This window comes from Amblyomma americanum, chromosome 3 (genome assembly GCF_052857255.1).
Source record: "Amblyomma americanum isolate KBUSLIRL-KWMA chromosome 3, ASM5285725v1, whole genome shotgun sequence".
Classification (NCBI taxonomy): Eukaryota; Metazoa; Arthropoda; class Arachnida; order Ixodida; family Ixodidae; genus Amblyomma; species Amblyomma americanum.
Window position 1 is genome coordinate 170467323 of NC_135499.1, and position 15723 is coordinate 170483045.

A 15723-nucleotide genomic window follows, 5' to 3' on the forward strand; every position below is an offset into this window, starting at 1 on the left:
AGAAAATCCGGCGTCGTCGTTGACGTGGTAGTTGGCGTTGTGAGCGAAAAATCGGCCGGGTAGTGTCCGGCAAACTGTCCACCGTGACAGGTGACAGTTAAATTAATGATTGATCGTGAATGGTTGCTCGGGAATAGCAACTTGGCTCTCACAGCTCCACCGATAGATGACAGCACTTGCCATCGAAGGGAAATGGAGCTTTGTTTAACCACTGCAACACTGCGCCAGCAGGGGTATGAGAACTCCCAGGAATCTATGAATGTTAAATAGAGAAGGACCAATTCCTCCATATAAGGGCATTAACCCATTAACGCTAACGCGTCATATCGTTAAGGCGGAGCTTAAGTGTCTCCTTCAATTTTATGAGTTTTTGAGCTAAAACACAGTTAAGTAAGGGACGTATAAAATGACATTACTTTTTTTTTTTTACTGCGCAGAACCAGTGGATATGTGGCGAAAGCTGGAAAATGTACGCTGTCCACACCGCCTACTGGTCAGGATCAATCGCAGGTTACCTGCTCTCAGGATTTCTCGCTGACAAGTAAGCTAATCGGTGCCTGGACATCGTATAAGACCTATAAGTATTTCGTTGATTGTTGCATGCATGTAGGCGAGCAACGTGTAGAGATTGATCTTGTATGCAGCGACAGGACAAAGTGGTTTGTATTTTTGAGCTGTCGTTTGTTTTACCTGTTCTGAACATTTTACATACGAATTAACAAAATGTGCATTGTACCACGTTGCAGCCAACATCACCAGAACGTCTAATTTAATTAACCAATGCGCTCCGATGGGAGAACCAGCTAATCTGTCTAGTTGAATTGGAACGATTCGGCAAGAGCGGATAACAAGGCGCTTGTTTAATTATTAATGCCTCTGCCTTCCCTGAACAGTTTGGATGAAAAGAACCTACGTTACAGCAGCAATGTCATCGATGCTTTTGAAATTTAGATATTTACCTATTACCTACAAACCCTAATTATGTGATGCAAACTCTATGTCTCTTTCATTAATCTGACAGTAGGTGGCAGTGCACAATGACGCATCTTGCAATGTCATGAAGATTGGAGTATCATTTCGATCTATGTTTCTCATAGTTGCTACATCCAAAGAGGGACCATCGTGCGAGAATCGCGCTGTAGTGCAGCTGCCAAAAAGCGCGCTTTGTTGCGCTGCTTGCGAGTCGTAATGAAGATAATGACGGAGTTATATTTGTTTCCATGTGATAATACATCGATCACGTGATGGATATACAGCCAGTCAAAAGTGTTAGAGGCGCATTGTTTGCTTTTCAGCCTTTATTAGAGCACTTCAGCTCTGTTATGGAAGCTGTACGATGCATGACCAAGGCGAAGAAGACGCGCGAAACTTGTTTTCTGAGTGCACTCGCAGCCTTACAATAGCGCGCTGAACTATAAACGAATTGCATATGTAGATGCACGCATGCACTATATTTAGATATTGTGCAGCGTAAGAATTTCCTGTAATCTCATTAGATTCTTCGATTCGACAGTGTTTGCCATATACTGTTGCTCTCTACGAAGTTGAGAATGGTGGTGATGTAGTGTGACTTTAATGGTGCAGAAGAAGCCTGGCCAGAGTACGCCATGACTAAAAATAGGAAGCTAGGAAACACAATGATTTAGCAAGAACAAGATGTGCCGTGCTTAAGAAGCGAAACGTGTGCTGCTCATGTTATGACGTTGATGCACCAGTAACTGCAGTGGTAGCAACTTCACTGCAACGAAGTAAAGCGGCAGCCTTGTAGCCACTACCATAATTTCCGCCTCTAATTTCGATCCTGACAGTATTGTAGCTTGAATCACGTATTGATCGACATTTCGTTGACTATGGCGCTCTCTCGAGGCTTTGAGTTTAACAGTAGGCTTTTGTTTTATCTTTGCAGAATTGGACGCAAAAAGACTGCGCTGCTGCTCATCGGTGTGGGATCTACCTGTAACTTGCTAGGTGCCGTTTTCTCCGACTTTCATAGCTACACGGTGCTCAAGTTCTTCGCTGCATCAGGATCATACACGGTCACAACAACGGTCTTCGTATTAGGTGGGTCGCACTGCTATCTGCAGAAAGCGCACTATGCGCATCCATGGACAGACGCTAAATGTAAGGGAAGGGGAGCTGCACATTTTTATGCGCAGTAAAAAATTAAATCGATCATGAGGCGGCTCGGAGGCTATGTTCGGGAAGCGAAGATAAGCCTTCGTTGAAGCATTTCAAAAGGAAGCACGTATTTTTCAGCACAAGAACAACTTTTTTTTTACTTCTTCAAGGAGCTTGAAACATAGTTAAGGGAATCATTTGTCCAGATAATCTGTGCCTCAGTGAGGAAGAAAAAATACTTCCAAATTGTCCTTGGGAAGTAATTGTTGGTCTATTTAGTAAGACGAGAGATTTTGGGCAAGTTGGTCGCTTAGCTTCGACATAAATGCAGCGCAAAAAAAGACGAACACAACGAAAGGAAAACACTCACGATACGAACAATCGCTGCGGACAATCGTTGGTCGTGTGACAATTACGTTTTCCTGATCACGTTTCTTGCACCCCAATTTTCTGCCTCCTCCGAAGCAAGGATCATCACGGAACCAGCGCGTTAATGTGGCACGCCACGCCATATTTCAAATTCATCGTAGTGCGTCAGAATTCAGTGTCACCTCGTGCAAAGTGCATCGTCCTTTCCGCAAACCATAAAAACCAGAATTAATCTATCTTTGCAGTGCTGTCCTTAGGTTTTTTCGCTACTTATCGGTGTTGTGCTTTTCTATCATAATATGGAAACGAGCCGGGCGAGTTCGTATATGATTAAAGCGAAAACAGCTTGCATGTCGGGCTTTCTTTGTCGTCATCGGATGGAACGCTCGGTCGTAAGGCACCGACAAACCCTGAGCGCTACACACAGGCGGGAAACAGGGATTTCTCCAGGAAATGAAATTAGGGGGATGTCTAAATTTCTAGGGGGAAGGGGGTGTGTAGAGTAGACGAGAAACGGTAGACATTTTTCGTATTTATCAGTGTAACAAAAAAATCCTAACGAATAAAGAGAGTGCCCTAAGAAAAAATAAGGCCGTGTGTAGGGAAATCACTTCCCGCAAACATGCGGTGGGCTGAACGTGGAGAGCACAGGGACTTAGGGAAGTTGCTTACAAGCGCGTTGCCTGATAACATCTGCAGATCTGTCCCCACACATTTAGTTTACACCATGGTGGGTAATGCATAAAACTCAGTGACAGCAGCGCCGCTTTTACGCTCTGGTGGCGCTTTACAGTTGATTCATAGCTCAACTCGAGACACGAACGTCCTCGCCCGTGTCTCGAGTTGAGAGAGCTAGAGGGCGCGTCTATCGCTGAATTTTGCGATATACGCAGCAGGCGTAAACGTCGGCAATTTTTTTCATTACTTTGTTCAGCAGCAATTATTAATAAATGTCCGGAGGAAAGAGCTTGCCAGCATGTGGGTTTTTCAGTCCTGTTTTTAAGTCATCTAAACACAGTACTCATCCGTTTATTTGGCTTAAAAAAATGAAAAATTAATGACCCGCCGCGGTGGCTCAGTGGTTACGGCGCTCGACTACTGATCCGGAGTTCCCGGGATCGAACCCGACCGCGGCGGCTGCGTTTTTATGGAGGAAAAACGCTAAGGCGCCCGTGTGCTGTGCGATGTCAGTGCACGTTAAAGATCCCCAGGTGGTCGAAATTATTCCGGAGCTTTCCACTACGGCACCTCTTTTTTCCTCTCTTCTTTTACTCCCTCCTTTATCCCTTCCTTTACGGCGCGGTTCAGGTGTCCAGCGATATATGAGACAGATACTGCGTCATCTCATTTCCCCCAAAAACCAATTATTATTATTAAAGCATCGTTGCCAGATGTTTTTTACTCCTCTCTTATCAGTTATGATGAACCGTTTCAAAAATATGCACTTCGCAGTGATGGAGTACACCATGTCCGAAAGCAGGACGCTGGTGGCCTTCCTGTGGGGTACGAGCTGGACTGTGATGGCCACGTCGCTTCCATGGCTCGCGTACCTTGTACAGAACTGGAGAGTTCTCATCGCCACAAACGCGGGCGTCAGCGTGCTTCTCGTAATTCTGTTCTGGTAAGCAATACCGCTATACGATTGATTTGTCAAGTGTTTCACTTCTTGTAACACGGAGCACTCCAGTTTATTCAATATTCTCCTTGTTAGCGCAAGAGTTCACCTTTAATAGCGAGGCATAAGAGGACAATTTATTGTGGAGTCTGTGTTTATAACTGTTAAAAGGGCCTTGCTGAGGACGGTGGACGGTGAGCAATGAGGGAATACATGCATTGGGGAGGGAAAAACACAAGTTGCGAGTAGCGCGTACGCAGATTGCAGTTTTAGACTTACAAAGTGAATCACAAATGTTGCTTATTCTATGCGATCTTTGAAGCGCGAAACAATCTTCGCTGATAATATAGAGAACGTATATGCTCAATGTTGGCCGCCAAATTATGAGGACCATTACGGTGCTTGCATGAAAAGCGCACTCTTAAAGGGGCTGTGAAGGGGGCTCTAATAAAGTTTCGGCATGCCTGGGATATTGAAGCACGCCGCTCCACGAACAGTGTACAGCAAGGATTTTTTAAATGCGCTTTGTAGAAGCTGAGTTATCTGTAGTTAAAATTTGTATTTCCGCGTCATCGCGCCTTCCCCTCTCCTCTCGTTACTTTTTGCACGCTGGAAGGTAGGCGCTCTTTCGCCGACCCCCCTCTGGGAGCGGAGCTTCCCGACCCGCCGGAGCTAGGCGGCTTATTGGCCGCGGCCACGGTAGCTGCCTGACGTCTGCAAGAATCTAACCAATGGCCACCTCTCACCATGTCTACGCAGATGAGGGGGACGGAGGAGGGACCGAGCATGAAAAAGCCGCCGGGAAGGGCTCGCCAACTTTTACACGTGATTGTGGGTCGTCTGCTGCGTGTAGAAGAGTATTACTTGGCTCTGGTTTTTCTGGCAACGCAGTGCAGTGATTAAGTGAGTTAATGTGCTCTCCTCGGAAGGCGTTTCAGAGCCCCTTTAATAGTCTATAGCGCCCTTGTAAGAGGACAAAGGCGGGAATGGTTGACCGGCAAACTGCTCAAGCATTCCAGCCTCTTGCAGCCTAATCTTCCACCCACGCCGAAAGATAAAATAGAAAGTGTTGTTACCGCTCCCTATTGTGACAATTAAGCAAACAAGGAATTTAAGCATGCTAGGAGATAGTAGAATTTGGTTGGAGTGTTTATTTGAAAAGCTTTTCCTCCTCTATAGTTATTTTGCTTTATTTTCTGTTGTCTTATGTGCTCGGTCATCTAGTTACCCATAATTTATAATGTCCACATTTACCTTTTATGCGCTCGTAGGCTGATTGGAGGATTCATACCGGCAATCTTCCGTTAACTCAGCACGATAAAAAAGTGCTATACTTTGAGCTTCGACAGGTTAGTTGGCTTCGTTCAACTGCTTTTGCTTCCTGACTGCTCATATGACGATCTGTCAGCTTTCTAACATGTACTGATAGACGAAAGTGCATTGCTGTTTCGTTGCTAAAGCAATTCTAGTTGCACAGGAATTCTAGACGGACAGCATCTGGCATGCGAGGTGCACTGAATTTAGATGACAGCTACTTCCCAGAAATCGCACCGTCGAAGCAAATAGCGGGAACCCGAGACACACGAACAACTCTAGAGGCAAACTTGAAACGAAAGAAACAATCAAACCGCATCAGCATGGCGTCCACTGCCCTTTATGCTAACTAAAGAGAGTTCTTCGAAGACACCATAACATGCCTGCGCTGTAAAGTTTTCTTTGTATTTATTGCCAACGCTCCTGCATTTTGGCATCTGTGCTGTGAATATAAATTAGTGGCGAGTTATTGCTGCGCTTGTCTTCTTGTCATGTATGCGTCTCCTTCTTTTGTAGAACACCTCGTCGATAAAGAAAACGGATACACCATTACTAAATCAGAGATGACACACTCATTATTATTGATAGCGTATACTATATGACATCGAGCGTACGCAACACAAGTAGACGGGGGTTAAATGAAATCTTCTCTTTTATTCAAAAAAGCGCAGAACTTCACCTAGGTACTATAGGCACATCTATAGTAGGCCCCATCAGCACATTGGGCATATCAGCTGTAGGCACATGCATTCAGTCCGTGTTAATCAAAATTGCTTAATTGATCCTACTTTTTCCTATGTTAGGTGGGTTCCAGAATCCTCCAGCTGGCTGTTGTCCGTGAATAGGAAACAGGAAGCCCTCGTTATCCTCCAGAGGATTGCTCGCATCAACGGCAAGGACATCTCTGAGGAACAGTTGGACAAGCTGCTCAGGGTGAGCGGATCGCGCTGCAGCTGAGCGGAAATCCATGTGCAACAAACTCGTTTGTAGTGTTTTATCTCGGGCCCCGCCTCTCCGCTACGCCGCTTACATAAACAGTAGCCAAGACGTCATGAAAGTAAATTTGAAAGGAACTGCGGGGTATTTAAACCCCTTGCGTTTCCTAGGTGTTTCAAAAAGTTACCTTGAGCCTAGCCTAATTGACCCTTATTCTGCAGAATTAAGTCCCAAGAACAAAAGTATGCCTCATAAGAAGCATTCTACAGTTTTAGCTGCATCAATTTCGCTATAATATTGTCCGTTTAGACTAATAAAGTTTCAACATTTTGTTATTCGGCTTGGTTTCAGATGTGTAGGAAATCGTAGCTTGATGTAATTAAGGGACTTTCCATTCCCAGACCTCTCTTGGGTTGTTGATCTTTAACGGCATGTTGCATCTATAAAATCGAAGCGCCTTCTGAACAGATTCTAGCTAAAACGAATAATAATAATAATAATAATAATAATAATAATAATAATAATAATAATAATAATAATAATAATAATAATAATAATAATAATAATAATAATAATAATAATAATAATAATAATAATAAATGGTAGAGCTAAGCTTAGCGCATTAATCAGCGGGAGATGACTGGCGTTAGCAGCCGAGAGGTATGGAGTGCCGGAAGGCCACCGGATGCTTGCACGCAACTAAGCCGGGTGCGCTGGCGCTCTCTTTGCTCTCTGCGGAGAAAAGCGCCCAGAGAATCGCCGAAGCGCACTGCGCAGCATGGCTTCTCAAGCGGCTCGGGTTACGGGCTCGGTCAACAGATTTGAAGCCGCCGCTGCGTCCGACAGCCGCTCTTGACCAACCCACAGTAAAATGCTTCAATCTACAACGGCTCGTCCTTTAGAATGAGATAAAACAAGCTTAGGGCCCCACTATTCGTACTGCGTAAAACCTTGCAGTGCGTAATAGCGAAAATTTTAAAATAGAGGGCCGGCATCGTCCGGATTACATTAGCAGCTCGCAGCTACATTTCGACTGAAAAGGGAAACGCTAGACTGCAAATCTCGCAATTTATTTTGTTTCCACTGTTATCTATGTCAGTATAAACAAAAAGCAGTAATAGATAATGAAAAGAGAATCTTCGTGACATTGAATAGTTGGCGACCACTTTTTCAAGTGCGCAATACACAGATGTTAGTTTAGCGCTATGCTGCTACAACTTTTGTCTTAAGGAATGATTTAACTTTTATTGGTAGCTTTCCAACATAAATTCCAAGAAACAATTGTGTTCCATATGCGACAGCGAAACAAACTTATTCCTTTTACGGGATGGTTGGGTACTAATAGGAGCGACAGGGCAAGGTGTGGTGCGCAACAACTGCATTTATTTTCCACGGCTTATATGACATACCTAAACGTCATGCTTAGCAAGACCGAATTAACATGGCGGCGCCCAAAAGCAGTGGCAGAAGTTTCAGCGTTAAGCTCAGCGGTTATTTGATTACATTCTTCCCAGGTCTACTGTTTTTCGAGAGCAGATGACCATGGCTTCATTAAAAAGTACCATTCCTTGCACGTCTTTTCCCGGAACATTCCCCGGGCTGACCATTTTTTTTTTCAGACAGTTAAATCCGCATTTTGAAAATTAAATCCATGTAAACAGGTGCCGCATTCTGAATAACTATAAGGGACTCAACGGTTTGCATAAGGTGTGAAGATGGGATTCTTGGCGAAACAAAACTAAATGAACAAGGTTCGGGAAGGGAGCTTCAGACGGCTTGCCAACGTTTCGACATGACGATTTGTCGAAAAGTTGCATAGGCGCAGACAAGCCCTCTTCTCTAAACATTGATTAGTGGACTAAGGCTCCCATCTCGAACATTGTTTCTTTTGTTTTGTGTAGACGGTATTCAAGAGTAGCTCTGCTTACGTCTCTTGTAATCTGGCCAACAATTTGCCCAGAAGGGGCACAGCCGAATGTCAAAATACGAGTGAATTTTACAACTAAAATGTATTTATATCTTTTAGCGGCTTTTTTTTCTGGGCAAGTCTGCCATAATAAGGCCGTTTCATATGCATGCGACTTTCGCCTGCGACACTGCGAATTCAGTCGGTCTACGACTGGGGAGGGCAGTAGGCCTAGCCGCAGACGGCTTGCGATTGAGTTCCGTCCGGTTGGCATTCAGTCGCAGCCTCGGTGTGTTCGCTCTGCGACTGACCAATGGGGAGCGCCGAGACGGCGTGCGACGTGGGGTCACGTGGGAGCTGTTGCCACGGTGGAAGAAAATCTATTTATTCTATTCAAAACATGAAAAATATTGCTTTTCTTCTAAAAATACGATGGTGATAACATCATCAAAACATTTCGTGTTGTGTTTATGTGGCGTTTAATCTTAGGTTGCCGACAACGCAACCTTGCCTGTCCCTCCGAACCAATTCGCTAGTTAAGCGTAGCATGTGAAAGCACTGACCGAAAATCGGACTGCGGCGTCACCGACTAGGCCGACCGTTTTTGTTCTAGTCTCAGCATGTGAAACGGGCCGAACACCATGCATCGATCGGGCTATCGATGCAAGGCTCGTTTGGCTGCTGGAAACGCGTTTCGACCCCTTTTAAGAGCAACCAATAAGCGGTGCTGCGCAATCAATTATGTTAAAAGCATATACCAGCATAGATCTTCCAGATGTACCACAAGTTATTCGTTCTCAGTTTGGTGGCAGCGTAAAATTTTTCAGTAACGTAGCAGTCACAGCCAGTAACGACTTATTTGGTAGGTGCAATTGACCATCAGCATCAGCTGTCAAGGAAGCAAATGGTCGCTACAGGGTAGAACACTCACTGTTTTGCGTTTTCCTAATAGAAATGGTTTATGTTGATCATATTCCAAAAATATCGACCAACTATTCAAAAATATGCGTAATTGAAGATTTTCCGCGATATTGTGTAAAAATAATTGCACGAATAGGCTAAATAAGCCAGCCTATTACACGTACAGCCTTGGTCAAAACTCTTAAGGCCAAAGGCTTTTTGCTTCAGCCGCACAACAGAGCCATTATGGCACTATTAAAGACCGAATGACATTGAAATTATAGCACAAGGTTTCTTCTTTGCGGTAGAGAAAGTTCCTGCTTGACTTGTTTTTCGAATGATCCGCTACACGCAGCATTGTACGAATATTTATTTCGCAGCAGCTGAATGCTGTGGGGTTAGGACTTTTGAGCAAGACTGTACCTGTCCTCATATTAGAGTACACGTGAAAAGAGCTGTCGGAAAAGGATAAAAATCCTAAAATTGGAAGCGTGAGGTCTTGTAGTGCTAACTTATTATGGTGCGTACAAAAATAAAGCATCATCATCATCTTGGTTATTTATGTCCACTGTAAAACAAAGGGAAATCGCCATGATCTCCACTTAAGCCTGTCCTGCGCCAGGTGCAGCCACCGTAATTTCTTCTTCCCAGGTGATCTCTTGCAACCCCTGGCTACGTCTTCCTCCGCTTTGAATCCGTTCTGTTACGCGAACGGACCATAGGTTGGTTCTTCTTGGTTATGCATGTTCCGCTGAAGTCTAACTCATTGTCTTGTGTTTTGAATAGTATACACTCTAAACAAAAGGAGTAAAAATGGTGTAAAGCTAACCTCTAGCGCACACCCTTTTATAAAAGGGTATGCGCTAGAGGACAGTTTAGTCCCCTTTTACTCCCATATAGGTGTATTTGTGTTTACAGTGTATGATCGATGAGCGTGATGAAATGTGCTGAAAGCTCCGTGAGACATTGCGCAGCTCTATGTTACGTTGATCCGGCGTTTTTCGGACATGCTCGTAGTCATTTAGAAACTACCAGAGTTAGTGTCAACGGCGCCAAAATTCAGACAGCGAACAAATAACAGTTCCACTCGCAGAACAGCACGACGCTCAATACCACATAAGACTAAAGCTCCACGTGCACATCCACTGAAAAGCGAGCCAAGTCCATGAATCTGATGATGATGATGATGTCCTCAGGCTTAATTCCATGCATCTTTCTGTTTCTTCCTGTTTCTCCTCGCCTTTCTCGCAGAAAACTGCCAGCGACGTGCAGGCGCATGCAGCCGTTGAGAAGGCCCCAAGCTTCTGGGAGGGCACTGCGCTAATGCTCAAGTCACCAAACATCCGTAAAATTACAGTGCTTATCTACCTCAGCTGGTACGTACGGATGTTCAAGTACAACAATCTTGCGGTATCGTATTGATTTTTGTTTGGTGCTAGGGATAATGAATTATAGGCAAACCCAATGCGAAGATTGTAGATTTTCATGTTTCCTTATTGCAACTTGAATTCTTTGAAAGATGATCTGGCATAAACATGCGCAGCTTTCCTTTAGAGGATGCATTCACGCAGAACTTAACACCTAATAGGGAAATATCTGAGTTAATAATCACAATTTTTGTTCGCAGTGGACGACGCATAGAGATGGCATTTAACACGTTCAGTGTCGGTTCAGTTGTGTACGTCTCCATCACCTGTTTTTACCATATTAAATCTGATCTAAAATTGTCACAGAAAGTAAGTCAGTAACTTGCTGATTTTCTATGGCCAGAGCCAATTCGTCGTTTCTGACGTGAAGAAGAAAACATTTATTCTGCAGCTGTTTATAAGATTATAAAACGGAACCAGTCTATTTTATTTACATGTATGCGTTGCAATGGCACAAAACGCGCCTAAAAATTGCCTTTCCCCAACAGCGAGACCCACATCACATTCTTAGTTGTAAATTGCTGTGTCGCTTTCAGGTTCTTGATCAGCATGTGCTACAACGTAACGACCCTGGAACTGGGGCGGCTTGGCCTGAACATATACTCAACTTTCTCGATCGCCATTGCTTTCGAATTTCCCGTGAACCTCATCTGCATCTCTCTGCTGGATACTCTGGGGCGGCGTTGGCCCAACTCCGTCTTCATGCTCATTGGCGGGACGGTCTGCCTCACCATGTGGCTGGTCAGAACCGGTGAGGAGCCATATTTCATGGCGTGATCACAAGCTGCATGTCGTGCTCTCTAGCGTAATCGCCATGTTGGCCAGCCCCGCCGCGGTGGCTCAGTGGTTAGGGCGCTCGACTACTGATCCGGAGTTCCCGGGTTCGAACCCGACCGCGGCGGCTGCGTTTTTATGGAGGAAAAACGCTAAGGCGCCAGTGTGCTGTGCGATGTCAGTGCACGTTAAAGATCCCCAGGTAGTCGAAATTATTCCGGAGCCCTCCACTACGGCACCTCTTCTTCCTTACTTCTTTCACTCCCTCCTTTATCTCTTCCCTTGCGGCGCGGTTCAGGTGTCCAACGATATATGAGACAGATACTGCGCCATTTCCTTTCCCCCAAAAAACCAATTATTATTATTATCATGTTGGCCAGTTTTATTCCGCACCAGCTGAACGAGTCTAGAATGCACAGTTAATATTGCCAGGGTCGCTAGATCGATAGCTTTACTGGTCGTGAAACTTCCCGAACAAAGCCTTTACAAGAGGCGCCAGCGTCGATTTCAGGGCTGAAAACTGCTTGGTTTCTGTAATGGTTTAATAGCATTTCCATGGAGTGGAAAGTAAATGCGCCAAATTAAGGCTACTTATTTACTCTTCAATAAAAAGAAATGTGAACTTTAGGCATATGAGAGTTTCAAGGCTTTTCTAATGCTCTTGCACATGTCTAGGAGGGAATGGTAATCTCTGAGGCCACGTATGTACTGAATGGTGCTAATCTCTCTTCAAGTTCCAGGTTGTACTGTCCGTTGGACGCTACTGCATGCCGTCTTATTCTGCTGCCGCTTCTGGTTCTCTGCTTGCAGTGTCTAACACATGGACGCTCGTAATGGCGACGATGCTCATCATGTCGTTCGCTGGCGGCTACAACATCACCTACCAGGTGGCATCGGAGGTGTTCCCCACCGTCATTCGCGGCCGCGCCGTGCTGCTGCAGAGGCTACTCGGGGACGTAGGCGGCCTGCTCGGCGCCCAGGTCGCCTCCTTGGTACGGACTCCCGCAGATGCAAGGGCTCCTTTCGTACTGCGTACTCACTTCCTTACAGAAGCAGCACGCGGTAGCCTCCCACTAAAGATACCAGCTAGCACTAAAACTGTATTGCTTGTTCGTAATGCTGCATAGCAATTCAGTGACCATCTTTGGCCCCGTAAACCAGTGGAAATGGTTTTGTTCTGCGTGTGCCTGACTGCCTTTCTTCCCTCAGGGCATCGACCTCTGCCGCGTACGTGGTCTAATGGTCAACGGGATAGTGAACCCTCCACGTACTCTTCGCATGTTTATAAGAGCCGGGTGGTGCTGGTGTAATAGTGCATCTTGGCGTAGCAACTCTTGGTGTGCTGGCTTCAACTGCAAATGAAGCTTGCTTTTGGGAGAACGAGGCTAGATCACACGGTCAGCGGGTGGTTCGCAAGTTTATCTGCAAGAGCCAAGCGACACAGTCTTTCTCCCCCAGTCAAAAATAGCAGCTGCTTGGGAGACCTGGCTTAGAGCGTTAAAAATGCCTGTGGCCCTTAGCTTCTGTTTTGCTGCAGTGAAGGCTCGCTGTATCTTCAAATGCAATATCGAAGACTAAAGTCCCCGGGACGGGTGCGCGGCAGTTGAGGCAAATAACTTTGTTCATAACTGGCTCCTCAAAACCTCATTGATGGGGATAAAATCCGGGCTCCTTTTCTGTCCCACGTGGCAATGAAATGACGTCATCGTTGGAAACCATGGAAACTGTGCACACACATATATCTTCGCGTGTCCTGGAGACTTTTGTTCCCGACAGTAGATTGCCCACGTCGGCGAACGGCCTCGTTCAATCCGTTACTCCTCTAAATTCACGTCAGTGACGCACGGTGACCTTCACATCCATTCACCTTCAACATTTTTTACCTTTTTCCCAGGCTGAGATGGACGAGTATCTTCCCATGCTGGTGATGGGCTGCTTCGCGTTGGTGGCCAGCGTGCTGCTGTTCATGTTGCCAGAGACGGTAGGGACCGCCATGCCGCAGACCATCGAGGACGGCGAGCGCTTCGGTCGTGATCAGGGCCTGTGCTTTTGCCCACTGTTCTCCGGTGGCACCGAGGCACCTGCGCAGGAGCCGCAGTTTGGGAAAAGGTGCGCACCTCATTATTATTTTTTTTTGGAACGAGGTCACTTTTATCCAGGTTAGTTTTCCGTGGGCCAGTTTTGGACAAACGAGTCACCTACAAGCGAGCACTAATACCTCACGCTTTAAAACAACTAGACCAAAAGTTAAACTTGACCGCTGGGGAGAGCTGGTTAAAGGCGTACATGACGGAAGCCAACAGTAACCAAAACCAAGGAGCATAGGGGATGTATTTTTGTATTTGTAGTTTTTATCAATGGGAGATTAATGAAAGCAGGAGAAAAACATCCACGTGCCGCCGGTGGGATTCGAACCCACGACCTCCGAATTTTGCGCCCGCGCTTTACCAAATGAGCTACGGCGACGGCTGTCCAATCTTCTACTTTCAGTGCACTAAGTGTAGTGTAACCGAACCTTGAGAGTGTTCACAAGCGCCACCCTCGTCCATAGCGGCGGACGTCGAACGTCCTGTATTACCGCCAGTGCCACGTAGGAACGTGGTCGAACGGTGAGGGCAGAAGCTGTGCGACTCAGTGGGAGAACCCTCTTATGCTACCTATGCCACCAAGTCTGCCAGATTCGAGGCCTCGATAAACTAACTGAACAGTTTGCAGAAGATTGGACAGCCGCCGCCGTAGCTCAGTTGGTAGAGCACCGGACACGAAATTCGGATGTCGTGGTTTCGGATGCCACCGGTGGAACATCGTTGTTTTGTCTTCTGCTTGTACTAACCTCCCATTGGTGAAAACTACAAATAAAAAAATACATCCCCTATGCTCTTTGTTTTCGGTGCCTTTTGGCTTCCGTCATGGTTAAAGCCGTGTTAGTTGAAACCCAGCTTGCCGCATTACCAATCCATATAGTCCAGATAGGAAAAAGTTTTTTGGAAGCGAGCACTAAGCGTCAAGGACGTAGCGCCAGAGTGACCAAGGTGAGTTAGTCAGTCCGCTGGCACCAGGCTAGGCCTGCCACGTTGGGCGAGAGGTGTATAGATAAGGAGGGATTGAATGGCAACGCAGCAGGAGAAAAGGTTATTCGCGTTCAGGGAGATTGGGCATCGAAGGGGTAGGGTGGAGACGGTAGAACAACAAGCAGGAATGAGGAATGTATTGAAATGCAGCCAGCCAGGGTGTAGTGAGAGACCTGTTAGGTAGAGGAACGGTACGAAGATATTCCCGAATAGTATCATGTTAGTGAAGATGTATTGCTTGTTTGTAATGAATACTAGTGCCCCACGTTGATGGATAAGGCCAGCATGACACCTATCAACTATGGCTCGACGACAGCTTTACCGAGGGTAACGCAGTCGTCTAACTGCATCGTTTTTTTTCTTGTGGCTCCTTATTCCTACCTGCAGGCGCAGCATCTTGCCGTTCCACAGGAAGATGCCAGTGACTGCACAGCCAAAGGTTAACAAAGGATTCGAGAACGATGAGTCAGTGATCGCCACTATTTACAACAACGTCAGGTGAAGACACTGTCTCTGCAAAGTCACTGCACTCTGCAATGGCTGGCGTCTACTCCATCACGAGACCACATCGCAGCGCTGAAAAGGCCCTTCACATCACCGCAGACCCAGAATACAATGCGCCAATGTCTCTGCTAGTAAATTGCGCGTTGACTCCGGACAGGGCTAGATAGAACCTGAACGGGACTTTGATGCAGTGCCTTTATCCAGCTTCACTCTTTTCCCGCCAAATGGGATCTCAACATGGTTGTAAAACGCGGGCAGAGTGCAGAATCTTAGTAAGCTGTTTAATGAGGCACGAAAAGCACTATCAAATGGAGCGGCGACCTTTTTCAACCTGCCTGTGTACGAAATCTTCGCAGCTGAAGGCACCTCCCTTCTGTACGAAGTGCGTGCAATCTCAATAAATGGTTCGTGACGTATACTGTGTCTTTTCCTGCTTTTATGAAGGAGTTAGCGATGATTGGAAAGAAAAATAGTTTTCATTTGCGAAAAGAATCTCATAAGGCGGTGTAGATTAATGTAATGACTGCCTTTCATTTTCCTCAGATAGAAAAAAAACCTCGTTGTTTTTGTTAAAAAAAAAACTCGAATGTACCCTAAGCAACCGAAATGTCTAGTTGCGGCGGGCGAAACCAATATAATCTCGGTATCAACTCCGGAAGGTGGAAAAATAAACACTCAGGTGTTTTTAATTAGGTTAAAAGGTTCGTATTAGAGAATGTTGTTGTTTCTTCTGGGCGTTCCCTCCATGGACTGGACGTCTTGTAATCTGGACTTTGGCATGGGTGTTTT

At 45.8% G+C, this 15723-nt stretch overlaps 1 protein-coding gene across 1 annotated transcript in view; it reads left to right on the forward strand.

Annotated features, from left to right (window-relative positions):
- Positions 1-15080, forward strand: part of LOC144124252 (uncharacterized) — a 61284-nt gene extending 46204 nt beyond the window's left edge. Inside the window, exons 15-23 of the mRNA XM_077656894.1 lie at positions 438-541; positions 1907-2061; positions 3940-4108; positions 6220-6349; positions 10410-10534; positions 11122-11336; positions 12170-12351; positions 13254-13468; positions 14818-15080. Of these exons, the coding sequence (XP_077513020.1) occupies positions 438-541; positions 1907-2061; positions 3940-4108; positions 6220-6349; positions 10410-10534; positions 11122-11336; positions 12170-12351; positions 13254-13468; positions 14818-14932 (1410 nt within the window). The 3' untranslated portion in view covers positions 14933-15080. The remainder of the gene's footprint in view (positions 1-437; positions 542-1906; positions 2062-3939; positions 4109-6219; positions 6350-10409; positions 10535-11121; positions 11337-12169; positions 12352-13253; positions 13469-14817) is intronic.
- Positions 15081-15723: the final 643 nt, after the last annotated feature.